Consider the following 27,484-nt stretch of genomic DNA (forward strand, 5'->3'; position numbering starts at 1 on the left):
ACCTGTGAAAGAAAGGAGCTGCCTCTTGGATAATGCACCAGAGAGGAGACATTCCCCTCAGGCATGTTTACCATTCAAACATCCTTTAGCACAGTGCCATCGATCTGCTCAGAAAGTCCCAATTGCACAGAGACCAATTGTTTCTCCAGACAACCCCAGAGAGGCAACCCCTGCCCCTTCTGCCACTGCAGTTCTTTTATTTATTTTTTTAAGATATGGTTTTAGGGAGTTAAGATAAAGAAAGTGTAAGTATAATGGATTCCCCATTCCACACTCTTCCAAGCACATAGCAGACACCCAGTAAATATCTGTTGAGTGAACAACACGGACGTCCATCGTCTGACATTTTATTTTTTTAAAAAGATTCATTTTGATTTAGATTCATTTTTATTTATTTATGAATACAAGAACCCAGAGGTGTTGGGGGTGAGATGATCTACCAGAGACAGAGTGGGGAGAGAACAGGTGGATCCACTGAAATACACTGCTGAGGGGAGCAGTGGGGTGAGACAGGAGAGGTCTGCTGCACCGTGTGGGTAGCTCCCTGGCTGGGGATCGAACTCATGCTGCAGTGGCTGGCGATAGCTTGATAGCACTGAGACTTTAACCCCTGAGCCAGGGGGGAGGCCCTCGTTAAACTTTTTTTGTTGTTGTTTTAATTTATACAAGCACTGGGTACAATCAGAAGCGCGGGAGGGTGAGAGAATTCACCAGAGCCAGAGCGGGGAACAGAACAGGCAGACTGACGAAATACACTGCTGAGGGGAGCAGCGGGTGGCAGGAGAGGTCCGCTCGCCATGTGGGACCTTCGCTGGCGGCGGGGTATCGAACTGGAGCTGCAGAGGTTGCGGGCAGCTTCGCAGCCCAGTGCTCAACCGCTGCGCCACCAGGGGAGGCCCACGTTAAACTTTTTAATAAAGGCAGGGCAAAGGGTTTGTTGGTTGAGACATCCTGTCGTGGCTCCTCAGGAGCCGGGACTCCCTGAGTCAATTCATTTTTCTTTATCCGGCCTTAGGCGAAGGCCCTCGCAACTGGAAGCAGCGCCAGAGTTCCTGACACCCCCGCGGTCAGGGCCGAACTCGCACAGGCTGATACCGCGGCAGAGTTTGATGGGTCTCCTTGGTGCATGAAGGCTTCGGGATCCAGAAAGGGATTCCCTTTCAGTATCAGGTTATTCACCTTGGGCAGTTGGTCCTGGCGTGGCTCACTGTTCAGCAGATTGCAGCTGAGATCGAGCACGCTGAGCTGGGCTGGCAGTCCCTTGGGCACCTGCTCCAACCCGGCGAAGGAAAGGTTGAGAGCGTTCAGAGTGCTGGGCCAGACGCACCCGCGAGCGGCCGGGGCAGGGGTCCGCAGCGCGTTGTGGCTGAGGTCTAGGCTGTGGGGTCGCACGCCCGCCGCCGCTAGCGCTGCGCACACAGCGCCGGGCGTCTCCACCCCCGCGTTGCGCAGAGCTAGATCCCGGAGCGCCGGGAACTTGTGAGGACACAGGGTCTTAATTAGTCCTCGTTCCCCCAGCGCAGGATTGCCAGACAGATCTAGGTTTGTGAGGGTCGGGAAGGGGCGGAGCCGTGCGCAGGGAAAGGCCAGCGAGTGTGCTTGCTCAATGCGCAGCACCCGGAGGCCCGGCTTGAGCCACTGCTGCAGGTCCGCGAGCCAGGCAGCCCCGGTTGGCCACGACACGTTACGGAGACGGAGGGTGGAGAGCGCCGGCCCCGTGTTGTCCACAGGCAGCGGCGGCAGGGTGCCGGTTACCTCCAGGTCCTCGAGCGTCAGCTCCTTGAGGCGGGAGAACCCGAGCCCACGCAGGGCGCTGACCAGGAGCTGCCCCGGCACCCGCGCGTTGCCCACCGTGAGCCGCCGCAAGCGCAGAGCCTTCAGCACGTTGGCGTACTCCTTTGGGTCGGTGTCGGCTAGTTTCAGGAATGGTTCCAGGTCCTGGCCGCCGCCGCGCACGTCCACCTCGGCGGCAGCAATACACTGGGTAGCGCTGTTCCAGGCGGGCTGAGGACCCGTGAAGTTGCAGAAGCAGCCATCATCGACGTCATCTAATTCAACTAATTCGCAGGGCTCCGGGGTGGACTCAGAGGCCCCCAGCAGCGCGGGCAGCAGCAGCAGCAGCAGGCAGAGCCCAGGCACCTGTGGAGAGCGGAGGTCAGGTCGGCCCCAGCCTTTTTTTTCTTTTTAAAATTTACTTATTTATGCATACAATAACTGATGTACAAGCAGAGGTGGGGGTGGTGGTGAGAGGATTCACCAGAGACAGAGTAGGGAACAGAACAGACTGACTGAAAGACTCTGCTGAGGGGAGCAGCCAGCGACACAGGAGAGGTCTGCTGTGCCATGTGGGTAGCTCCCTTGCTGGGGATCGAATTTGTGCTGCAGAGGCTGTGGACAGCTTCCCAGTGCTGTGCTGTGCTGTGTGCTGTGCTGTGCTGTGCTGTGCTGTGCTGTGCTTAACCCCTTGCGCCACCAGGGAAGCCCTGGCCCCAGCCTTTCTTTAGAGTTCCCCTACTAACCCCCTGAGGCCCCAAGATCAAATGCTCACCATGATGGATAGGTCCTCAGAGTCTCTGCTTCCAGGTGGACTCTGGGAAGGGTTTTGCTTCTTTTCTACACTGCAGAACTTGCTGTCTTCCAGGCTTCACACAAGTGTCTGGTCTCTTGGCAGCTTCTGAGAGTTTATGTAACCCTGCTCTTTGAACTCTGGTCACTCCCTACTTCTCTTCCCCTTTCACTACCTTTCTGGGAAATTTTGCAATGAAATCTGTTGCCTAGAGAGGGGCGGTTAACAGGAAGGCAGCTTGGGGTGTCCAGGGCCCTCTGCCCTAGGAAGTGCCCTGATGTTGCATGTGCCCCAGGCTGGTCTCTGTGGATGTGAGTAAAGGAATATCCCCGGTGCCTCAGGCCAAGACCCTGCACTTCCTGCCTTTATCTCCTGGACTCAACCCTGGTAGTTTCCTTGACTTTTGCCTACTTCTTGGCAGTTACTATTAACCTACCACTACCCAAGTCCTGAAAAATCTCAGTATTTAAGTGATATTTTGTGGGAAAGATTGCAGACTTCATCTACTCTCCGAGTGCCACAATTACGTTCAAGGGAAGTTGGTCTGAAAAACAATTCCCCTTCCTTTTTTTTTTTTTTTTTAATTTTTGCTGACTTGTTTGTTGTTTAAATTTATAAAGAAAGGAACATGGAGCAGAGACACATGTGAAGAAGCTGCAATTGCTTCTCAGCCTTGGACTTGTACCAGGGACTCAGGGGGATAAGGAAGGAGACACTTGAAATGTTAGGGGGAAAGGTTGTCCTGAGCTAATTCCATGCACGCTTTGCGGACCCCACCCCCACTCCAGACCAAAGCCATCAAGACATTGGGAAAGACAAATCCCATCACCACCAAAGGGAGGGTGGCTGGGACCTGAGGGTGGGGTTAAGCAGCCAGGTTTGGTATAAAAACCAGACACGTGGGCCTTGGGGGGCTCGCTCTCTCGCTCGCCTCCTGGCTTCACGGCTCCTGGCTCGTGGCCAGCTCTGAGTGCCATTTGGGATTCCAGATCGGGCGGATCCGGTAGGACGCATTTAAAACTTTGTCTCCCACTTTTCTCCCTGAGTTGTACATTTCCTCATTTCCCCTTCCCTTGTAAATAAACCTTTTATTAACCTTTTGCATGTGCCTGCAATAGAGTATTTTGATAAGTCCTTTTAAGCGCACAGGTGAGGACCCACAGTCAGGCACCCTGTTTTGTATTGGGGCTGCCCAATAACACCTTCAGTGGTGTATTTCAGTGGATCTGCCTATTCTGCTCCACACTCTGTCTCTGGTGAATCTTCTCTTCTCCCCGCCCCCCTGCCGCCCAGCCTCTGGCCTGCACCCCAGTTCTTGTATGCATACATAAAAAAATAAAAAATAAACAAAACAAGATGTGAGTCAGCCTGTCTAAAGAAGAAAGGGCCAAGAACAGGCCTTATTCCCATTCACAACCTGATATATAGCAGGTGCTCAATAGTTGGCTCTCCAAGGGCTGGATGGATGCTGGGCCCCGAGAGAGGAAATGTAGGACAAAATGGTGGACTGCAGATATTTAACTAAATGTTTTGTAGAAGAGATGGAAGACTTCATTGATTGATTTCAAGGGGAAGAATTAAGTTCTAAAATCCTTCCTGTTGTTACAAGGCAGGGTTCTGGGCAGAGGTCTGCTGCACCATGTCACCTCCCCTGCTGCAGTAGTTTAGGATAGCTTCATACTGCTGACATTAAACCCCGTGGAGCCCCCATTAACATAGTTGTTAAACCAGCTATAGAAATGAAACATCCTTAGGAGCCAGCTGCTGCAGCAAATATCAAGAGGCACAGACCAGAAGTGGAGATATGGAGATTGAGGGCTATTGTAGAGAATCACTGGTCCTCGCAAATCAACTTAATCACATCCTAGAAGTAATTAATTCAACAAAAGTTATCTCCACAAGGGAATGAACCCTTCCCAAAGAGAAGACTATATTGAAAGGATTGGTGCTGTAAAGAGAAGGCGAGCCAGGCCAAGTTTCTGACAGGCAGGCACTTTCATTTGCGCTCCAGGGCAAGGTTCGCGGACCCCCACAGTGGTGGGAGAAGTGGAGCCTGCTGGGGGATAAGGGTAAGCTTTTATGGGGCAGGGTCTGGCCTTGGCAGGAGGTGCAGAATGCAGATCTGAAGTTTTTTCGAAACTGCTCATTTTCCCAGAATTGTTTATCAGACCCAGTTATACTGGCTCTAGCCGGTGGTCTCCAGGATACGGGGTAGCAGCAGTTTCGAGCTCCCCTTCTCTGCCCCATTCCTGCCTCGACCTTACATATATCAGTGCAATTTCTGCCCTGGCAAGGGGAAGCAGCCCTTCTGCCCACCTGTGACTATGTGGGTTCTTCACTTTACTGACCTCCCTTTGCAAATGGGCAGAGGCAGCGATCCTCCCAAGGCTGCCACCTGTGAGTATGCAGGCCTCTCTTTCAGCAAACCTGTCTCTTTTGGGGCCTCCCCGGTGGCTGAGCGGGTTGAGTGCAGCGCTGTGGGGCTATCCACAGCCTCTGCAGGGCCGGTTGGATTTTCTGCTGGCCAGGGAGCCACCCACATGTCATGGCAGACCTCTCCTGTCGCACCCGCTGCTCCCCTCAGCAGTGTATTTCAGTTAGTCTGCCTATTCTGCTCCCCGCTCTGTCTCTGGTGAATCCTCTCACTCCCCCCACCCCGCCCCACGCCTCTGCCCTTTTACCCCAGCTCTTGTATAAATAAATACATCTTTAAAAAAAAAAGTAAAAAAAAAAAAAAAAAAATCTGTCTCTTTTGAGGCAGCTCTTTTCTGCCCCCTTGTGTCTATGCATGCGTCCTTTACTTTCCTCTCCCTTATAATAAACTTGCCCTTTTGGATATAACTAATGCCTCTGTCTAGTGGAGAAACTCACTGTGTGCAACTGATAGGGACGCTCTGGTGAAACTTTTCCCAGAGTTAATCCAAAGACCCAGCTCTCTGAACCCAACATTTCTCCAAACTGACTTCACTATGAGGGACTCTCTTCTCTGGGAACTGTGGAAAGGGTTATGAAAGAAAATTGTATGGGTCTATACACTCTCATAATAGGGGCTCTGGTCCAGTACTTCTGAGCAGGGGACACTGGTATTGCAATCTTGAGGATAGTGTTAAATAAGGGAAGAGTGCTGGTTGAGAGAGGGGGTTTGCAGAGACAGGGTTTAAGCAAAGGAAGGTCTGTGCAAAACCCGATGGGGATGGGGAAGAGGAAGAGAACTAGTCTTGTTTAGGTAACCAAGAGAAGATCCCAGGAGAGAAGAATAGTTGGCACCCTTACAGTGAGAGTAGACAGGGACTGGATACGTAGGGTTTAGTGGACCATAATGCAGGTTTTGCAGGTAATGAACATGGTATTTGCTTAATCAGTGTTTCCCCAATATCTAGTAATGGCCTAATCATCATTTGGTGGAAGAATTACTTTCTCCAAAATAATGCGACTCACTTTTATGCAAAGTAAATAATTATATCTCTTTCATTTTCCTCACGTGTAAAATGAGAATAATTGCCATTATAGCAAATATTCAATGAGTGAATGGATATCCAGCTTTTAGTCTGTGCTCAGCATGGGAGGCATTTTTTTGGTGAAAGGGAGACCTGTATCTTTCCAGACCTCGGGTAATTTTGAATGTTCGTGCAGAGTGTGGGGAGGCTGGTGGCAACGTCTTGTTTGTTGTGTAGAAGACATTACTAGCCTGGGATGGCCGGATCCGTGTGTATTTCCTAGAACTGGGAAGGACAGAAACCTGAACTGGCCAGGAGGCCTCGCTCCAACAACCTACCACAAGCCCCGCCCCTCTGCCCCGCCCCTCTCATAGCCCCGCCCACCCCACCTCCGCGCGCCTACGCTCGCGTCCTGATCCGCGCCTGCGCGATTGGTTTTGTCTTTCCTGGTCCGGAGGCTGCGTTCTCCACCGCCGGCTCTCTACAAATTTCCTCCAGCTCCCCCATGTGGAGCAGACGGCAGGGCCTCCTCAGGCCCACAGGCTGCGGAGTGGAGGAACTACGGCGCCGCCGGCGAGAGCGGGAGGCAGGTGCGGGCGGGCGACGGAGTTCTGGAGAATGGGGGTATGGCGGTCGGACAGAGAGTGAGGAGGCCTCTGGGCTGGAGACCGGGGTTCTGGGTCCTAGGTGCCTCTCCCACGCTCAGCCGTCTCCTTTGCCACCAGCACTGCGGAAGGCGCGGAGGGAGCAGCAGCTGGTCAGCAAGAGGTTGCTGAGAGATGACATCTTGGAGGAAGCTGAAGGGGAATGTGTGACAGTGGTCGTCGGGGAAGCAGAGGTGAGGGGGCAGAGCGCTTCTTGAGCTTGACGCCAAGTTCCTTCCCGCCCCCAAGCCTGAACGCTGTCCCATCACCAGATTCGCCCATCCAGTGGGCGGAACCAGAAAACGGGGAGCATCCTCATGACCATACCTCAACCCCACACCAATACAATCAAGTCCTCGCTGCCCTCCCCCCGCCCCCTTTTTAGCCTCCTAAAGATCTCTGGAGTCCTTATTTGCCTCATCATAGCAGCTGCCACCACCCTTTTCAGGTACTTACAGCATCCTCTTGACAGGTCATTTGCTTGTCGCTTTCAAGTCCATTCTCCATGTTAGTCATGAGTACTTTTTAAAAGCACATAGGGACCAAAATCCTTCTTGCGACCTGTAAAGTCCACTATGTTCTAACCTCTCCCTACTTTCCCACTCACTCATCTCAGCCATACTGACCCCTCTTGAGTTCCTGGAGTAATATACCAGGCTCTTTCCCTTAAGTGGGTTCCTTTTAACATTTTCCCGTGACTAGAAGAGTAATCATACTGTCTAGGTGTTTATTATTATTTCCCGACTATACTTAAAATCCACAAGAACCTGGACCCTATCAATATTTGTCATCATTGGGAACCTTGATGCCTGTAGTGTCTGGCTTATAGTCAATATTTATTGAATAAGTGACTGAAATAATTGGCTTTAGCTCATTTATTAATTCAGCAGCATTGAGCATCCCGTTTCTATCATTTATGTTTAATATATAGTTTGCAAAGCACTGACAAGCAAGTTGTTCTATTTAGTCACTATGTGCCTATTTATTTTTTAAAAAGATTTATTTATTTATGCATACAAGAGCTGGGGTGTAGGCCAGAGGTGCCGGGGTGCGGTGGGGGTGGGAGGATTCACCAGAGACAGAGTAGGGAGCAGAACTTGCGGATTGACTGAAATACACTGCTGAGGGGAGCAGCGGGCAAGTCAGGAGAGGTCTGCTGCGCCATGTGGGTCACCTCCCTGGCCAGGGATTGAACTCATTCTGCAGTAGCTGCAGATAGTTTCATAGTGCTGCCGCTTAACTCCTTGCGCCACCAGGGAGGCCCCTTAATCATTATGTGCCTATTTAATGTCAAGACACCCACTGGGTGCTGAGGTACACAAAGATAGAGTCCCTTTCTTTGAAGTGCTCACAATCCCAGTGAAAGAGACAGATGTGCTACCTCTTGTCATGAAGGAACCACAAGACACAAGAGAACACCTCTAAGTCTGCCAAAGGGAGACAGAAAGGGCTAACTTCCCAGGCAGTGTGACAGCAGCAGAAATCTGAAGGGAGTGGAGGACCTTGAATGGGCATCCTAAACAGAAGAAATAGGTTGTGCAAAAGTTTAGAAGCATTGAAAAAAAAAAACAACAACAAGGCATATTATGTAGGGTTTGTTGGACTTACAGTTGCATGGGGAGGACTGAAGGGGTAGGTTGTCCCAGACTGAAAGGTTTAAATATCATTCTTGAAATAACCCTGTAAGAAGGCAGGGTAGTTAGTCCCATTTTACAGGTGAGCAGCTGAGGTTCAGGTCCCTTGTAGTGTAAATGGCAGGACTAGTATTACAACCCAGCTCTGACTCCCTCTACTGCAAGGTTGGCACTTAATAGCTATTTGAGTGTGAATGACCAGTTCTAAGAATGGTGCCATATTAGAGGACTCACAGGTAAATCCAGCAGAGTGGGACTCAGACTTGCTCTCTGGCAACTGTGTTGCCATCTCTTCCCTGCCCTGGACCCCAGATCCAGCAATTTCTGCAGCTAGCCCAGCGGGGCACTGAGGGAAAGGAGAGAGAGGGGGCTCTGGTCAGCCTTCGTCGTGGTTTGCAGCACCCTGAGACACAGAAGACCTTCATCAGGTCAGTGTGGGTGGTGTGTGTGGGTGGCTGTGGTTCTGAGCAGGCACCTGCGACAGGCCACAGGCTGAACAGGACGCGGTGCTCACTTCTTTAGACTGGAGGGAAGCATGCGGACCCTGGTCGGGCTCCTGACTAGCAACCAGGCCCTGTTGCAGCTCGAGGCGGCTCGGTGCCTTCATGAGCTCTCTCACTCAGAGCAGCCTGCGGTGGCCGAGGCCTGCCTGCCGGCCACTTCCTACCTTCTCACCTACCTCTCCGGTCACAGCTCAGACTTTATAGTAAGTCCTTTCCCTTCTTACCTTGTTCTTGGCTTGGATTTAAAAATTGTTTTTTGGGTCCAGTTTGAGCTAGCAGGTTGGGGGAGGGCGGCAGTCAGTTTCCCTGATGACCACAGCCATACATATGCCCATCATGTCCCACTCCCTGTGCCCAACCTCCGGCATGGGCTGTTCCGTCCTCCCTACCCTGGCATGGAAGGGCTATGCCCAGTGTTTTTGTTCGTCCATCCTCAGGAGCTCTGTTTGTATACACTGGGTAACCTGATTGTGGAGAGTGAGACTGTAAGGAAGCAACTCCTGCCACAGGGCATCATTCCAGCCTTGGCTGCCTGCATCCAGGTGAGTAGCCACCTGTTATCCCTGGACAACCCTTCTCATACCTGCCACCCCTGCTTTGGGTAGGTAATTCTAGCCCCTGCCTTGTGCCTGAGGGTTGAGCCTCAGAAAATCTTATGACCCAGCTTCTGGCGTCAGAGCCCTACACCGTCTATTTCTAGTCCCCTCACCTGCCTGTGCTGGAAGCCCTTGGATATGCCTTGTCCCAGCTTCTGCAGGCTAAGGAAGCTCCAGAGATGATCATCCCGTAAGTGAGGTTGTGCCTCCACATGTGCAGGCAGGGGTGGCTTATTTGGGGGGTTAGCTCTTGAATGCCTCGGCAAGTCTGGTTTCAGAGCTGTTGCATTGTAACTCCATGTGTCTGGCTGCCACCTGCTGCTAGGGTTTGGGAATGACAGTGTCTTGCCTTCGTGGTTCCTACTCACAGCTCTGCTTCTGCCCGCAGCTCAGTTCTGGCCTCCACTCTCCCCCAGCACATGCTGCAGCTCTTGCAGCCTGGCCCAAAGCTGAATCCCGGGGTCGCTATGGAGTTTGCTTGGTGCCTTCACTACATCATCTGCAGGTAACTCAGGCCAGTTGGGAAAGTGCCGCAGACCTCCCCTCCTGGGGCTCTCTTCCACGACAGGGATTTGAACTTAGGCTTATAGGATTGCTGTGGTGAATTTTTTTCCTGAATTTTGGTCCTCTCTTCTTGGAAGCCAAAAAACCTTAGACTTAGGCCATTTGCTAACTTAAAGGTAGGATTGACTAAGTAGCGACTGCTTGCTTTCTGTTGCCCAGTCAGGTCAACAACGCCCTCCTCATCACCCAAGGGGCTCTGTCCACTCTGGGGCTGCTGCTGCTGGACTTAGCTGGGGCTGTCCAGAGAACAGAGGATGCAGGACTGGAGCTGGTAGGTGAAAAGGACAGGTCAAGATCTGGATATCCTTTTACACCTTCCTCCTTACATCTGACTCCCAACTTGTCTTTGCAGTTGGCATGTCCTGTACTCCGGTGTCTAAGCAACTTGCTAACAGAGGCAGCAGTGGAGGCTGTGGGTGGGCAGATGCAGTTTGGAGACGAGCGAGTTGTGGCAGCCTTATTTATCCTTCTGCAGTTCTTCTTCCAGACACAGCCCAGCCTGCTTCCTGAAGGCCTGTGGCTCCTTAACAACCTCACTGGTATGCCTAGACACTGGACTACCTCCCCAGGGTTGGGTTGTGGTGGGTAGGGCTGGGAGAGGGGCACTTTCAGGACATTTGAGGGACTTCACCCTGACATTTTCCCTTTCAGCAAATAGTCCTAGTTTCTGTACCTCCCTACTCTCCCTGGATCTGATCGAGCCCCTCTTGCAGTTGTTGCCAGTATCTAATGTGGTGAGCGTACTGGTAGGTATTGGGATCACCTGAGTGACCAAATGTGTGAACAGTGGGTCAGGCTTGACCCCTTAGATGAGCCCCTAGCTGAGAACTGGCAGGTGGAGTGAAAGGGTCCCTAAACTGTGGTTAATTACTTGGGGCAAATCATCTAATCAGTTTAAGCTTTAATTTCCACATTTATAATTGGGAATTGTAACCCTGAGGGCAGCTGTGGTTGAGGGGAACAAGCACATAAAGGTGCTCGACACAGGGCCTGGACATGTGTTTTAGCTATCATTACAATCTTTGGTTTTCATCCCTGTGGGGACTGTCTGCAGGTACTCACAGTTCTGTGCAATGTTGCAGAGAAGGGTCCTGCTTACTGCCGTCATCTGTGGCCAGGGCCCCTGCTCCCCGCCTTGCTGGGCATGCTAACCTTCTCTGACACCGAAGTAGTAGGCCAGAGTCTGGAGCTGCTGCAACTGCTGTTCCTCTATAGGCCAGAGGTGGGTGTCTGCCCCCCCCACCCCACCAACCCCCTGAAGCCCCTGATCTCACCATGGCTTCTTTCCTCAAGTCCTAACTATAGTCACGTCTCTGGGCCTGGCTAGCCTATGTGGGCTTCGGCTTAAAACCTCTATCCTTTTGTTGGGAGTGCCTCCTCTTCCAAGAAGAGGTGGGCTAACCGCTGTGGAAATTAAGTGTTAGAGCACAGGGGCCCAGGTGTTGATCGCTGTGGAAATTAAGTGTTAGAGCACAGGGGCCCAGGTGTTGATCCTTTTCTTTCCTGCTCAGGCTGCCCAGGACTTCTACCTACAGTCAGGGCTGCAGGCCTTGGAAAAGCGTGAGGAGGAGGCAGAGCTACAGGACCGTGTGCGTGCTCTCCGGGAGAGGGCACTTCAGGGGGGGCCTGGCTCCTCCTGACACTACCTGCACTACTCATCCACACCCTGTCCTTCCTTGCTATGGAGTCCTATGGTTTACAGCCATAACGAGGTCTCATATTCTTTGCTCCCACACCTGAACCTATCTAGGACCTCTTTCATCCAGCACTGTCCAGCCAGGAAGGCCAGAGGAAACTGTGGCCTACTTTTTCTTGAATCTCCTTTTTATTTTCCTATTTTTATTTTTCTTTTACTTCAGCAGCTGATGACTTTTGATGGGAGAGAATAAAGTTTTATTTTTATAGTCTGCTGCTTTGCCTCAGTGGTTACACAGTAAGGGGTAGCGGATGGAATGAGAAAAAGAACATCCTGAGACAGGCTCTTACACACAAGCTTTATAGAACAGGAGAACACATTTGTCCACACACTGTACTCAATCCAGCAGAGCCCAGGCTGTGGGGCTGTTGCTCAGTGCAAGCTTCAGGCTTTGCCACTAATCGCGTTCTCCACGGCTCTCGTTACCTGATCAGCATTGAAGTTGTTCAAAGAGACATGATTCTCTTGGCCAAATGCTGAGGAGAGAGAAAGGTGACTTAAGTATCTACTCAGTCTTGTGGGGGCTACGAAAGTATAACAGGTCTTTACCTCTAACTTTCAGTCTTGTTAGGATTTAAAGGGTAGTAAAGTGATGTGAACAGTTAGATTTTATATGCCCAGAATTTAATCAGTGGGTCTCAAAAAAAATTACATTTAGGAAATGTAAAAAATTACATTTAGGAAGCACAAGTCCAACTAGAATTTTAGCAGATTCTGGTGACCACAGTGGGAAGGAAGGTGTTTGAGGGAAGTTTTTAGGGGCATGATAGACATTTATTAACTACGGAAAGCAATGCACTGAATGGGCCTACGATGCTGGGTGCCCGTTCTATGGCTCTATGGCTCGCACACCGAAATGATCTGAGTCTATCTCCCCCGCTAGTCTACTCAATTTTCAAAGAATCTTTTTTTTAAATAGTCCAAACAATTAGTGCATGACACACTGCAGATATCCTCCGTTAGAAACAATCTGCCTTAGGTGTGATTCCCTCCCTGCCCTCACACATTCCAAGAGCAAGGTGTAGTTAAAGGTCATCATTACATTACTATCATTCACTAAGTATATTTACTACAAGTCAATTATGTATCAGGTGATTATTTTCAGATTGTGGCAAATTGAAATAAGGTAATATTAAAAAAGGACTACAGGCAATGTTATATAACTGGTCAGGGAATGCCTTTTTTAGAAGTCGAGCTAGAAGATGAGGCCTGACTGACAAGGAGTCGGCCATGGAAATATAGCAGAAGAGCATTCTAGGAATATGGAAACAAATGTAATGGCTTAATTCTGTTATTGCTTAGCCACATAATGTTCCGTATTCCACATGTTCTTTATTTAGCTTTCTAATCTCCACAATGAGAAAAAAGAATCCACCCCCTTATATAACTGATGAAGATTAAATGAGATTTAGGCAGGAAAGCACTCAGAACAAAGCCTACCACTAATTACTTAACACAGAGTTACCAGTTTAGGTTTTTATTATTAAAATGTTCACACTCTACCTGAATCAGCACGACTTAATTTGGAAGGCCCAACACTGAAAGAAATTGACCACCATCTCTTTCCTTATCTGAAGGCTTCTGAATTACAAATAGCAACTCCTGGTCCCTACGTAGGGCCGCGCCTGCCTCCACGCAGATGTTGCCAGGGACACAAAACACCCCAGAAGCCTGTGAGGTAAATACTCTCACGGGGAACAAGCTCAACAGAACGGCCAGACGCCAAGTTCCAGTTTCGCTACAGGAATTTGCGTGACCTTGGGCCACTGTTTCTCGAACTCTTGTCTCCCAACAAGGTCCCAGACCCCTAGCGTCCCGCGCTCACCGTAGCGGGCCCAGAGTTTGGGCTGCACATCTGAGCACTCGCGGATTAGAATGGGCAGGTCGGGGTTTGCCTTCTTCAGCTCCACATAGCGTTTCTCGATGAAGTCCCTGAGGGGTCAGAGAGAGCGCGGCTTTGCGGTGTGGACGAGGCCTCCACCATGGAGGTCGAGGGGATGACCCCGGGGGCGCAATCCCGCCCGCTTCATCACGCCGCGCCTCACCTGACGCCTTGGCTGCTGGGCGAGCGCTGACACAAGTGAAGGCGGATCTCACGCAGGGCACGGACCCCCCGACTTCCCGCGGCCGCCGCCATCTTGGCTAGGCTCTAAGCCCCGCCCTCCCCCGGCCTTCCGGCCAAGCTCTCCAGTCGAAACAGTGGCGCACCGTCTAGTCTCCGCGATAGGTTGGCTGGCGTCAGGGGGCGCAGCAAAGTTTAGCCAATGGCCATAAAGCAATGGCCGGCGCCGGTCTGGGCTTCCTCTAGTGTCTCCGCCGCGGGGGTGGGGCTGCGGAAGGGTTGCAGAGCGCAAGGCACTGTGGGTTGTTTCCTGAGCTGCATTGTGGGAAGATTCCCGTTGCTGCTGTGTTGTCGTTGGGGATTCAGCCCTTCCTGGCGTCGAAAGACCGCGGACAAAATGCCGGAGCGAGATAGTAAGGCTCGGGTCATCTGCCCTTTCTTGCCCGAGGATCTGTTTTGGCTTCAGAACTTGAACCCGTTGTGACTTGTGACTCTTGGAGCCTGGCGAAGCCGTGGGCCCCCGAGTAAGGCCGGGTCGCCCCACAGTCAGTCTCAAAGCCTGGTCCCTGCCCCAAGTGACGACGGGAGGTGTTTATATTTGAACCCACTCTCCCTCTGTCCTCACCTTTAATCGTGGACTGCCCGGTATGTCTTCTTCAGGAAGATGTCATCTTCAGGATATCGTTTGTTCATCCCAGTGCACAAGTTTAGGGCCCCCATGTTAGGAGGCTCCCACAACTCCTAGTATTTTCCCACTGAAGCGCTTACTACATTGCCTTGTCACAGTCGCTGTTACGCCTTTCTTCCTCACTAGAACTGGGAGCATTTTGACAGGAAAATACATCTGTATTGTTCACTTCTCCGTCTCCCAGCTTTTGCAAACACGACCGTCATGACACAAAGATTAAGTTACTATCTTTTTATTAGGTGAGCCGTTCTCCAACCCTTTGGCTCCAGATGGCCACGATGTGGACGATCCTCACTCCTTCCACCAGTGAGTGTTTGGATGTGGGACCTTGGGAATGAGCTGGCAATGAGTAGAATAAGTGTGGTGGTGGTGAAAGAATTGTGTGTGTGTGTGTATTTTTTGTTTTGTTTTGCATAGAAGAACTAGGGTGTAGGCCAGAGGTGGGAGGGTGTGTGTGAGAGAGCGGATTCACCAGAAAGAGAAGGGATCAGAACAGGCAGATTGACTGAAATACACTGCTGAGGGGAGGAGCAGGGGAGACAGGAGAGGTCTGCTGAGCCATATGTGGATTAGCTCCTGGCTGGGGATTGAACTTAGGCTTCAGAAGTGATAGTGCTGAGACTTAAACCCTAGGCCACCAGCTAGGCCTGGTTTTCATTATTTTCAAAGCTGTAATTGAACCTGCTTTACAGGCCTTATACATATATGCCAGTAACTCACCAGGCTAAATGTATGTGAATAGAGTTGCTGGGTCTTAGGTTATACCACTTAAATTTTGATAAATACTGCCAAATTGTCTTATAAGTTGGCTATTCTGATTTATATTCTCATCAGTAGAATGAAAGTACTCACTTCCCAAATTCTTCTTCACATTTGATGTCTCAAACTTTAATTGTTAATCTCTGTTGCATTAAAGGTAGAATATTTGTTTTAATTTGTATTTCCCTGATTTTTAGTAATCATGTTTTTTACATACTCATTTCCTTCAGACATGTTCATTTCCTAATTAATATTGGTTACTTTTTAAAAAAATATTTTCTTTTTAGATCAAAACTCACCAATGAAGACTTCAGGAAACTTCTCATGACCCCAAGGGCTGCGCCTACTTCTGCACCACCCTCTAAGTCACGCCATCATGAGTAAGTTCCGGGGAGCTCCTACCTGTTAACCATCTCCTCACAGAAAATCTGCTCAACTAGGTGTCTTAGAAACTGTGTGGTTAGTTCTTTTTTTGACGCCGGTAGTTCTGTTTTTCCTCTGGAGATTAGAGCACTGACGAAGAATGTGATGTCCTAGAATCTCCCTTTTTCTTAAAATATGTTCCATGGAAAACTTGTACTAGAGTTACTACTGTTGCTTAAATGGGCAAATGCTTAGATTTCTGAATCCATTTCAGCACCACAGACTCTGTCTGGGCTAGATAATTGAGGATATATAATTTTAATAGTTCCTCAGGTGGTTGTGATGCTTTTTAAAGCTTGAGAATTACTCACCTACAATTTCTGCCTGCCCAATTGAAACTGTTGCTTGTGGCAGTATTTTAGGTGTTTCTTCAGTTTTCAAAGCCACTTTGGATTGTGGCAATATTTTGCTATCAGTGAATTTCTTTCTCTCCTAGGATGCCAAGAGAATATAATGAAGATGAAGACCCAGCTGCACGAAGGAGAAAAAAGAAAAGGTAAAGGATGGAGGAGTGTTGGGTTTTAAAGGGGATAGTGCTGGGAGGATAGGACAAATTATAAGGATAGAGATTGATATTTTTCTTTATTGTCTTGAGGATCCCTGCTTTCTTAGTGGAGGAGTATGCTAGGTAGATTGATATAATAGGGCTTTGGAGTCAACCTGTGGTGTTTTAATGATTTTCACCACTTGTTGGCTGGATAACCGTGGGCATTTTATCAGGTTGTCATGATAGTCACTGTGATAGTACATGTAAATGCTTAGCATGGCCAGGCATATAGTAACATTTCAATTATCATCATTTCAATTATCATCACCATCATCCTTCATGTGACACTAAACTTTCAAGACCTGGAACTTTGCTTTTCTTCTCTTCTGGGGGTGGTAGACCAGATGGAATGATATATTTTCAGAAGATGCTAAAAATTCAGATGACTTCTTGGTTGCTATATGGAGAAGTCCCATGCCCAGAGACTCAGTAATGTAGAGTTGGGTGGCATTAAAGAGTTCTGAAGTGACACATAGAATCTTCCAAAATGGCACTGGAACAGTGTGTCTGTGAGCTGGAAGATGCTGAAGCTTTGATAACAAATATCAAGAAGTGACCTATAGATCAGCTAGGGCATATATGAGCTTTCACCATAGAGAGAAGGATGAAGGGATAGAGAAACAAGCAGGAACAGCTATGACCTTGGGATAGCAACTGGTGAGCCTTACACGTTTGCTTTTGTCTGGTCACAGTTATTATGCCAAGCTTCGACAACAAGAAATTGAGAGAGAGAGAGAGCTAGCAGAGAAGTACCGGGACCGTGCCAAGGAACGGAGAGATGGTGTGAACAAAGATTACGAGGAAACTGAACTGATCAGCACCACAGCTAACTACAGGGCTGTAGGCCCCACTGCTGAGGCGTGAGTACCAGTGGAGCCAGGACATGGCCCTCGCAGCATCCAAGAGTTATGTTGTCACAATACAAATGCTTTTTCAGACATTTTCTTGCTCTGGAGCTCATTTCAAGAGGCACTTGCCACCCACAAAGCATTGTTCTAATGTGACTTCTTTCACTATACAGGGACAAATCAGCTGCAGAAAAGAGAAGACAATTGATCCAGGAGTCCAAATTCTTGGGTGGTGACATGGAACATACCCATTTGGTGAAAGGCTTGGATTTTGCTCTGCTTCAAAAGGTGAGTCTGTGTTGGTAACTAAAGAATGGTACTAGAATGCTGAATGCTCATGTAGGAGCTTTGAGCAGTGAGGCGTGAGACCCCTTTTAGTTCAGGCCATCTGAAAGGGCCAACAGTGGCCCTTCTATAGGACTGATTGCTATTCATGAAAGGATGAATAGCAATTTTCTTGGGAAGACCCTCCCTGATTACCTTCCCTGATTACCAGGTATGGCTAAGTCCCCCCACTCCTCACCTTCCACTTCCTGCCCCCTTGCAAAGCTCTTCTGTTTTACTTACAGCAGTTATTGCACTTAGGTGTTCGTTTAATTTGTTTCTCCTGCTGTAAGCTGCATGAGGGAAAGGAATGTGTTGTCTGTTTAGCATTGTATTCTTACTAAATGGCACAGTGTGGTACACTGTGGCACAGTAAATATATGAACAATGAAAAAAAGATGAATAAATACCTAAACACTAGCTTTCTTATTAGGTACGAGCTGAGATTGCCAGCAAGGAGAAAGAGGAGGAAGAATTGATGGAAAAACCCCAGAAAGAAACCAAGTAAGTAAAGGTCAGGGAGAGCTGGAGAATTAGGGAACTCTCCACGGAGAGTTTAGGAGGTGATGCCTAAAGTAGGAAATATTGAGCAAAAAAAAATTTTGTCTTTACAGGAAAGATGAGGATCCTGAGAATAAAATTGAATTTAAGACCCGTTTGGGTGAGTACAGCTTCTACATATTGACTGCATTCCAGGTAAAGTATAGAGAATTTAATGCTTTGGGTGTGATTTGCTTTTTTTTCCCCCTCAACCGCCTTTCCTCTCTTTTGTTCTCAAGCCAGCTGCTTCCTATAAAACACCAATAGAACTCAAAATATGGATTTAGTTATTTTGTATACATTATTAATAGCTCCTCAGTTAAGTTGGAAGCATTTTCAGATAGGGGTTTATGCATTAAGGTAACATGGTTAGTAACATGGTTAGTGATTCAAAATCCATAATTTTCAGTCAGAGAGACCTCGGTTTGAATCCTGCTGGTGAAACCATATTGGGTCTGTTATGTTAGGCAACCGAATTTGCCTCTTAGCGCCTGTTTGTCTATCTGCAAAAATGGAGTTGAAGTTTACCTCTTGGGTTATTGGGTCAAAGAGAAATAATGTTTGTGGGCCTCCCCAGTGGCACAGCGGGTTGAGCGCAGTGCTATGAAGCTGTCCGCAGCCTCTGCAATGCGGGTTTGATTCCCGGCCAGCCAGGGAAATACCATATGGTGCGGCAGACCTCTTCTGTCTTACCCACTGCTCCCCTCAGCAGTGCTTTCGGTCCATCTGCCTGTTTTGCTCCCTACTCTATCTCTGGTGAATCCTCTCACCCTCTCACGCCTCTGGCCTGTTCCCCAGCTCCTGTATAAATAAATAAATAAATCTTAAAAAAAGAGAGAGAAATAATGTTTGTAATGTGTCTATCTTACTGAACATGTTATAGAGTTGTTTTTTCCCATCATTGATATCACTTTAAAACTTAATCTGTTTCTTGGGCCTCCCCAGTGGCGCAGCAGGTTGAGCACAGCACTGTGAAGCTGTCTGCAGCCTCTGCAGCGCAGGTTCAATTCCTGGCCAGCCAGGGAGATTCCCACATAGTGTGGCAGACCTCTCCTGCCCCGCCACCTGCTCCCCTCAGCAGTGCTTTCAGTCCGTCTGCCTGTACTGCTCCCCCTCTGTCTCTGGTGAATCTCTCACCCTTCCGCACCTCTGACCTGTACCCCAGCTGTTGTATAAATTAAAAAAAAATCTTAAAAAAAAAAAAACTTAATCTGTTTCTTTCTCATATATTTAATACCATGCTAGACACACAGTGCTGGGGGGCGGCGATGTAGAAGAGTTGATCGGAGCACAAGCTTTGGAATTAGGCGGCCTGAGTCCTGTTATTTGTTCTGTCATGTTGTAGTTGTGTGACTTTTGGTTAATCACTTAACTCTCAATCTTAGTATTAAGAGGAGATTATAGTACCTACTTTCCAGGACGGTTGGAAGATTAAATGAAGGAAGCAAATCATGCCTAGCAGTTGGCATAGTGGCTGGCATAGAGTAAGCATTTAGTAAATAGGAGCTGTCATTGTGCGAGGTTCTCATTGCTGTGCTTCCTCTTCTTCTAGGCCGCAATGTTTACCGCATGCTTTTCAAGAGCAAAGCATATGAGCGGAATGAGCTGTTCCTGCCGGGCCGCATGGCCTATGTGGTAGACCTGGATGATGAGTACGCTGACACGGATATCCCCACCACTCTCATCCGCAGCAAGGCTGATTGCCCCACCATGGAGGTGAGTGAACCGAGTCCTCAGAGCCTGTCACGTGAGCCTTAAACCCAGGAATCGGCCTGACTCTGTCTTGGACTTTATCTGCACATTTAATCCATCACTAAGTCCTGTCTATTTTTTATCTCCTAAGTATCCGTTGAATCTATCAATATTCCAGACTCCTGTTGGAACTATTAAAAGAGGCCTAATTGGTTTCCCTATTCCAACTCTTGTTCCCCTTTAGTATATTATTTCTTTATGTATTGAGGTATAATTCTCCATATAATTTGCTTTTTTACAGTGTACAATTCAGTGGCATTTAGCACATTCACTTGCCACCATCATAATCAATTTTATTTTATTTTTTAAGATTTATTTGTTTATACAAGAACCGGGGTACAGGCCAGATGTGTGGGAGGGTGAGAAGATTCATCAGAGACAGAGTGGGGAACAGAACAGGCAGACTGATGAAATACACTGCTGAGGGGAGCAGCGGGCGAGACAGGAGAGGTCTGCCATGCCATGTGGGACCCTTGCTGGCGGGCCGGGATCAAACCAGTGCTGTGGAGGCTGCGGACAGCTTCACAGCGCAGTGCTCAACTGCCTGCGCCACCAAAACATTTTTATCACACCAAAAAGAAATTCTGTACTCTTTAGCCACCAGCCTACCAGTCTCCCCAACCCCTCTTTGATTTTGGTTTTTAGACATGATCAGGGTTGTCATTTTAAAATATGAACTTTTCTCTCATGACAGTTGAGAAACTTTCAGTGGTTGAGGGGTGAAAGGATTCACCAGAGACTGAGCGGGGAACAGAACAGGCAGATTGACTGAAATACACTGCTGAGGGGAGCAGTGGACGAGTCAGGAGAGGTCTGCTGTGCCGTGTGGATAGCTCCCTGGCTGGGAATTGAACTGGTGCTGCAGAGGCTGCGGATAGCTTTATAGGTTGCGTCTTAACCCCTTGCACCACCAGGGAGGCCCAGCAACATCTTTTTTGTGGCCTATGAACCCTTGCCACATTTGGCCATCCCAACCTCTTTCCATTATGCTTTTTTTTTTTTTTTTTTAAGAGTTATGTTTATTTATTTATATAAGCACTGGGTACAGTCAGAAGTGCGGGAGGGTGAGAGAATTCACCAGAGCCAGAGCTGGGAGCAGAGCAGGCAGAAGGACCGAAGTACACCGCTGGGGGGAGCAGCAGGTGGCAGGAGAGGTCTGTGCACCATGTGGGAACCTCCTCCGGTGGCCGGGGAGCAGCCGGGGATCGAACCGGCGCTGCAGAGGCTACGGGCAGCTTCGCAACCCAGCGCTCAACCTGGGAGTTGAGCTGCGTCACCGGGGAGGCCCTCCATTATGCTTTGTTTGTGCTCTAGTTGTCTGACTTTTTGAATGTAGATTTACTCTTTTTAAAAAAAAAAAAATTTTTTTTTATGCATACAAGAGCTGGGGTGCAGGCCTGAGGCGCATTGGCAGCAAGAGGATTCACCAGAGACAGAGTGGGGAGAAAAACAGGCAGATCTACTGAAATACACTGCTGAGGGGAGCAGCGGCTAGACAGGAGAGGTCTGCTGTGCCTTGTGGGTCACCTTCTTGGCCAGGGATTGAACTCATGCTGTAGTGACTGGTGATAGCTTGATGCCACTGAGACTAACCCTGCGCCACCTGGGAGTACAGTGGATTTACTTTTTTTTTTTTTTCAATAGAGGCATGCTTTATTTATTTGTTTGCTGGTTTATTTGTTTGTTTTGTTTATACATGTACTGGGTACAGTCAGAAGCGCGGGAGGGTGAGAGAATTCACCAGAGCCAGAGCGGGGAGCAGAGCAGCCAGAAGGACCGAAGTACACTGCTGAGGGGAGCAGCGGGTGGCAGGAGAGGTCTGCGCTCCATGTGGGACCCTCCTCCGGGGACCGGGGAGCAGCCGGGGATCGAACCAGCGTCGCAGAGGCCGCGGGCAGCTTCGCAACCCAGCGCTCAACCGCTGCGCCACCAGGGAGGCCCCCAGTGGATTTACTTTTGACCAGGCCTTTGTGCAGCATATTGTTTCATCATCAGGAATGAGCTTCTACGATACCTTCTTTTCCTGCTTCCCCTAGTTATTTCTAACTTGTCCTTCAGTCTGTTAAGTAAGTGAATGAATAAGTGGGAAGATTCCTACTCAGTGTATTAACATTCTTGCTTCTTGGGATTTTCAGGCCCAGACCACACTGACCACAAATGACATTGTCATCAGCAAGCTCACTCAGATCCTTTCCTACCTGAGGCAGGGTACCCGCAACAAGAAGCTCAAGAAGAAGGATAAAGGTAACCTATTTAGGGAGAGAATCTTTACCCCTAAAGGAGTACTTGGGGGTGGATTCTTCTGTCTTCAGAACATTTATCAGTTCTTGGGGCGCAATGGAGCATTGGCAAGGAAATGGTTACATCCGAGTTCTGTCTGCTTGCCTCATCCAGTGGTCAGCTCTGAGGCATGAGGGAGAGTATGGGTGGCTTTTGCTTTCCCACCTTTTAAATAAAAAATATTTTAATAGTGCCTTGAGAGTTGGAGATCTTGGCGAGGCTGAGTGGACTTAGTAGTATTTTCTCCATTCCTCTCTTTACATTTTAGGGAAGCTGGAAGAGAAGAAACCCCCTGAGGCTGACATGAAGTATGTATCTTAGCCCTTGTCATCTGATCTGAGGGAGGTGGGGACTGTTTGCATTCTAGTTTTTGACATCTTAGGGAGGGCTTGGTGTGAGAATCTGACAAAAGAGTACGGAAGTCTGTATACTCTGGCCACTCATGATCTGTTTTCGTAGTATATTTGAAGACATTGGGGATTATGTACCCTCTACAACCAAGACACCTCGGGACAAGGAGCGGGAGAGGTATCGGGAACGGGAGCGAGATCGTGAGAGAGACAGAGACCGTGACAGAGAACGGGAGCGAGAACGAGAACGGGATCGGGAGCGGGAGCGAGACCGAGAGAGAGAGGAGGAGAAAAAGAGGCACAGCTACTTTGAGAAGCCAAAAGTAGATGATGAGGTGAGATGTGGGTCCCTGGTACAAGTAGTGGAGCTTCCACTCTCCATGCCAGCCCAGCCAGGCACAGCACAGAACCCCTCTGATACTGTGTGACTCCAACAGGGTCAACTAGTCCAGGGTAGGAATCATCTTGAAAACGGCGTGTGGTGGTGGTGGGTGGTGGGTAGACCATTGATTCTGTCTTGGGGAAGGGATGCATGGGAATCCCTTATGGTGATACTCATCTCAGTTCCTCTTCTCTCCGCAGCCCATGGACGTCGACAAAGGTGGGTTGTATTTACAGCATTTTGTCTTGGTTTTGAAGTTCCTACTTTCTCTTGGACTGAGCTCAGTGCTGGCAAGGGTGGGATTGGGGGACTTCCTGGTTCTGGGTTCTCAAAGTCTATATCTGACTTTATGGAATACGAAGATAAATCTAGAATTTCCTCCATCTTTCTGGGCAGTGACATAGCGTATTTGCTCTCCTGGCTATAATTCCTCCAACTATAGGTTTCTGAGGATATGAGGCAGGTCCAGCAAATGGTCTGGACACCCTTCCCCATCAAGACAGAGTGATTAAACAGCCAAAAGATTCTGTTGCTTTAAAAAATGTTACGAAAGCCATAGATTGGAAGTATGTTGTGGAGAAGAGGATGTGAGTTAGTTGTTTCAAAACCTGAACAGAGTTTTCTCCCTAGGACCTGCATCTGCCAAGGAGTTGATCAAATCAATCAATGAAAAGTTTGCTGGGTCTGCTGGCTGGGAAGGGACAGAATCATATCCTTTAAAAAGTTCTTTCTTCCTTCCTTCCTTCCTCCCTCCCTCCCTCCCTTCCTCCCTCCCCCCTGCCTCCCTCCTTCTTTCCTTCCTTCCCTCCTTCCTTCTTCATGTATTTATGCATGCAGGAGCTGGGGTGTAAGCCAGAGGTGTATGTTGGGGGTGGGCAGTGAGAGGCCTCACCAGAGGCAGCGTGGGGAGCAGAACAGGCAAATCTACTGAAATACACTGCTGAGGGGAGCAGCGGGTGAGACAGGAGAGGTCTGCTGTGCCATGTGGGTTGCTCCCTGGCCGGGGATCAGACTTATGCTGCAGTGGCTGCCAGGAGCTTTATAGTGCTGACTTAACCCCTTGTGCCACCAGGGAGGCCCTAAAAATGTTCTTGGGTTCTAGAATATCTATCCTTTAACTCCACCTGCTTCCTTGCTTTTCCACAACACCCCCTTGCCCACCCCACTGCTTCCCTTTTGTGCTAAATTTGACCTGGATGAAGTTACCGTGCCTTTTCCTTTGTCAGAAAATCCATTCCAGCTCACAGCCCTCTCCTTAAGGAGAGTTTTCATGTGAGAACTTCTTTGCCTTGATGCTTCTTGCTTGAAGCTTCTTTATATAAGTAGAATTATTTTCTTTAACAAAACATATGCTGAAGAAGCCAGAGGACAAGAAACAACTGGGAGATTTCTTTGGCATGTCCAACAGTTATGCTGAGTGCTACCCAGCCACGTGCGTGAGATACTGCTAAAAAAAAAAAAAAAAGGCGCGGGGTGGTGGGGGGCAGTGACTAGAAAAAAAGTTTCAAGGTATGAGGTGGAAATTTGATTTGATGGGACATTGGGGCACTTCTTACCTGGAGGAACTCTTCTGTTAGACTCTTGGAGATTAAGTGGGGTAGTCATTCCTAGGAATATAGCCTCTTAGTGGGGTTGGTTTCCAGATGAAGCATAGGGGTCTAGGTCTGCTCCATCTGTTTAAATGTTGCTTCTCTTTAGGATGGATGACATGGCTGTGGATAGTGACGAGGAGGTGGATTACAGCAAAATGGATCAGGTGTGGAGCTGGAAGGACTGGAGCGGGGGAGGCTCTCGGGATGTTACTCTTGCATGCAGACCAAGGAACTGTGTCTCACTGGTCTCCCCTTCTCTGAGCTGCAGCAATGAGAACAGCAGCATTATGGGCTCATGGGCGGCTTAACTGTTTTCAAAGTCTCTGCACAAAATCAAATGAGATGGGACCAGAAACTTACTTCTTTTCATATTCTACACAGTGCTAGGCTTTGATCTCTATCTTAGCAGGAAGCAAGCCTTTAGTGAAAGGACAGAAGGAATTGCAACATTTAGAAAATAACTGATTTTTATTCTAGCCAAGATTGAAATATTCCGCTAAACAAGAACAACAGCAAACTCTAGCAAACACTACCACTACTAATGATGAGGAAATTTTCTCTCCTTTTTTCTTTGTTCTCAGTGCATTGCGATGATTAAGAGCATGGTTGGTTGTTTTTTTGTTTTTTTTTTTTAAAGATTTCTTTCTTTATACAAGCACTGGGGTATAGGCCAGAAGCACAGGAGGGTTAGAGGATTCACTAGAGACAGAGCGGGGAACAGAACAGGCAGATGGACCGAAATACACTACTGAGGGGAGCAGCAGGCAAGACAGGAGAGGTCTGCTGCACCATGTGGGAATCTCCCTGGCTGGCCAGGAATCGAACCTGCGCTGCAGAGGCTGCGGACAGCTTCATAGTTCTGCGCTCAATCCGCTGAGCCACCGGGGAGGCCCAAGAGCATGGTTTAATTCCATCTTGGAACATTGTTTTTTGTTTTGTTTTGTTTTGAAGATTTATTATTTATACAAGCACTGGGTACAGTCAGAAGCACGGGAGGGTAAGAGAATTCACCAGAGCCATAGCGTGGAGCAGAGCAGGCAGACTGACGAAGTACACTGCTGAGGGGAGCAGCGGGTGGCTAGAGAGGTCTGCGTGCCATGTGGGACCCTCGCCAGTGGCCAGGGATTGAACCAGCACTGCAGAGGCTGTGGGCAGCTTTGCAACCCAGCGCTCAACCGCACTCCACCAGGGAGGCCCATCTTGGAACATTGTTTAACTTTGGTTCTGCCATTGATAATTTTGGTCACCTTGTTTTATTTTACTCCTTATGTTTCACTTTTCTCAGGAAAATGAAGAGAAATATAGTTCCTTCTTAATAATAGTTTTTAAGAGTTAGGTAGGATGTGTGTTTTGTATTCAGAATAATGCCTGACAGGTAATGAGTACACAAGCACTTACTATTATTTGTTAAGGTAGGACTTATGAATGGTGAAACCTTTGGGAATTGTGGGAAAGTCTGACTTTAATCAAGGGTGAATCATGGGCCAAAATTACATTTCCGTTGACTTCTTTTCCTCCCCCATTTTCTCCTGCAACAGGGTAACAAGAAGGGCCCCTTAGGCCGCTGGGACTTTGATACTCAGGAGGAATACAGTGAATATATGAACAACAAGGAGGCCTTGCCCAAGTGAGTTGGTACTAAATATGTCCAGGGGGTGAAGAAAGGGTATAGGCTGAGACATTCCCAAATCGAGTTTCTGGGAACAGATTACTAGTGCTGTCGCCCTCTGATGCCTGCTTCTCCCAACTACCCTTGTTTCTCAGAGCTGCTTTCCAGTACGGTATCAAGATGTCTGAAGGGCGTAAAACGAGGCGCTTCAAGGAAACCAATGACAAGGCAGAACTTGATCGTCAGTGGAAGAAGATTAGTGCAGTAAGTGGGACTGCCTCTCAGGTTGGGAGGGCTTCAGCTAGGAGAAGGTGCTGGCAGAGGGAACAGCTGGCGGTTGGAGAGCTGTGGAAAAAGGAGAGAAGGCAGCCTTGGGCCTCAGGTGAGCTTACAGAGGTGGCATCACTATCAACTATAATGGTTCTTTTTGCAGATCATTGAGAAGAGGAAGAAGATGGAAGCTGATGGGTGAGCCTTTTATTATTCCTCTATGGAACTATTGAGAATTGCTTAGTATATCAGTCTTTTTCTTTGTTTTTAACTTTTCAAAAGGACAGGTTTATTAGGAAAAGGGGAAAGAAAAAGGCCCCTGCATAGACATAGGTGGGCAGGAGAGCTGCCTGTATATTGATCTTCTAACTTATTTCTCTTTTCATTGTAGAGTTGAGGTCAAAAGACCAAAATACTAATCTCCAGTGTCAACTCCAAGAATATTCTCCACAGGATATGCTTTCTACTGCTTTCTTCCTACAATTCCCAGAAAAGTTGTATGGTGTTTTTTGTGAATATATGTAAACTTTTATTGTATAATCATTTGGTTCCATTAAAATTGGTAAACTGCTGCTGTCTTTGTGTTTAGCATTCCCCATCAGGGCTGCTGGAGCACCAAGAGGGCTACTAATTCCACTGACTGTAGAATCGTATACAGAAAATCAGCTCAGTCCTTTCCTGCTGTGGTTCTAGGTTCCTGGGTAGTAAGGATTTTTAATAACCAGAGTGGCCAGTGGAGATAGGGAAGATTGCCCTTCACTGATGGTCAAGAGGTGGACTGAGGAATGTTAAGGATGATTGGTCTCAAATGTTAGACTCATTTCAGGCCCATCTGAGGGCGTGGTCTTAAGGCAGAGATTCCCTGGGGTTGAGGGTCAGCACAGTGGGCTATCAGTTGACTCCACAGTTGTGTAGGACTAGGCTCTTCAGGAGGTACCTAATGAAAATTACTTGTGGAAACAAACCTTTTATGAATTTATGCCATCCTGGGAGCTTTAGTAATTCCAAACACAAATGACTGCTTGCAAGCACAAATTTCCTTGGCTAAACAGATAACTTTGAGGAAGTGCCTTGGGGAAATCCCTGTCTCAGGCCAGAGGGTTTGGTGCCGTTCAACACCCTGAGGAATTTATCAAGGCCCGAGAGTGGGCTCCTTGGCATTTGAAAATTTCTTTCTCACCGTTTTTCTCCTCTTGTTAATAATAGCACTTTAGATGGTACTTAAACAATAAAGGTCATCACTTTTCTCTGGTAGCATTCCTCGCTGCCATTGCCTGCACTGAATAAGACCTGTGAGCTTTCCCGAGCAAGGTCAAAGTGGCAAAGGCAAGGCAATGGATAAGGCCTTCTAGCTTTCCTTGGGCTTTTTGAGGAAGCCAGCTTTGTGCGTGGCACCTAATTGGTTGAAATTGGGCCTT

General features: G+C 48.4%; 4 protein-coding genes across 4 annotated transcripts; 2 read left to right on the forward strand and 2 right to left on the reverse strand.

The window, feature by feature from the left end:
* Positions 1-1,011: 1,011 nt before the first annotated feature.
* Positions 1,012-6,510, reverse strand: CD14 (CD14 molecule; the record flags this gene model as incomplete). Its single annotated transcript, XM_084252629.1, has 2 exons — positions 1,012-2,139; positions 6,427-6,510. 2 exons carry the CDS (start codon positions 6,508-6,510, stop codon positions 1,012-1,014), a joined length of 1,212 nt encoding a protein of 403 aa, XP_084108755.1.
* TMCO6 (transmembrane and coiled-coil domains 6) lies at positions 6,509-11,584 on the forward strand (the record flags this gene model as incomplete). Its single annotated transcript, XM_084252630.1, has 12 exons — positions 6,509-6,593; positions 6,729-6,841; positions 8,594-8,709; positions 8,804-8,987; positions 9,222-9,326; positions 9,485-9,570; positions 9,769-9,885; positions 10,104-10,215; positions 10,297-10,483; positions 10,596-10,690; positions 10,999-11,166; positions 11,456-11,584. 12 exons carry the CDS (start codon positions 6,509-6,511, stop codon positions 11,582-11,584), a joined length of 1,497 nt encoding a protein of 498 aa, XP_084108756.1.
* Positions 11,585-11,921: 337 nt separating this feature from the next.
* Positions 11,922-13,777, reverse strand: NDUFA2 (NADH:ubiquinone oxidoreductase subunit A2; the record flags this gene model as incomplete). The annotated part of the gene is made up of 3 exons (XM_084252516.1): positions 11,922-12,116; positions 13,466-13,572; positions 13,686-13,777. 3 exons carry the CDS (start codon positions 13,775-13,777, stop codon positions 12,025-12,027), a joined length of 291 nt encoding a protein of 96 aa, XP_084108642.1. The 3' UTR covers positions 11,922-12,024.
* Positions 13,778-14,099: 322 nt separating this feature from the next.
* IK (IK cytokine) lies at positions 14,100-26,554 on the forward strand (the record flags this gene model as incomplete). Its single annotated transcript, XM_084251907.1, has 20 exons — positions 14,100-14,115; positions 14,630-14,696; positions 15,437-15,529; positions 16,009-16,068; positions 16,812-16,979; positions 17,141-17,255; positions 17,725-17,795; positions 17,906-17,952; positions 19,384-19,547; positions 21,719-21,827; positions 22,132-22,171; positions 22,323-22,548; positions 22,796-22,814; positions 23,226-23,318; positions 23,961-24,027; positions 24,294-24,351; positions 25,726-25,814; positions 25,952-26,060; positions 26,230-26,264; positions 26,458-26,554. The coding sequence occupies 20 exons, from the start codon at positions 14,100-14,102 to the stop codon at positions 26,483-26,485; spliced, it is 1,674 nt and encodes a 557-aa protein (XP_084108033.1). The 3' UTR covers positions 26,486-26,554.
* Between the last annotated feature and the right edge of the window lie 930 nt (positions 26,555-27,484).

The sequence above is a fragment of the Talpa europaea genome (genome assembly GCF_964194135.1).
Source record: "Talpa europaea genome assembly, chromosome: 13".
In the NCBI taxonomy this organism is placed as follows: Eukaryota; Metazoa; Chordata; class Mammalia; order Eulipotyphla; family Talpidae; genus Talpa; species Talpa europaea.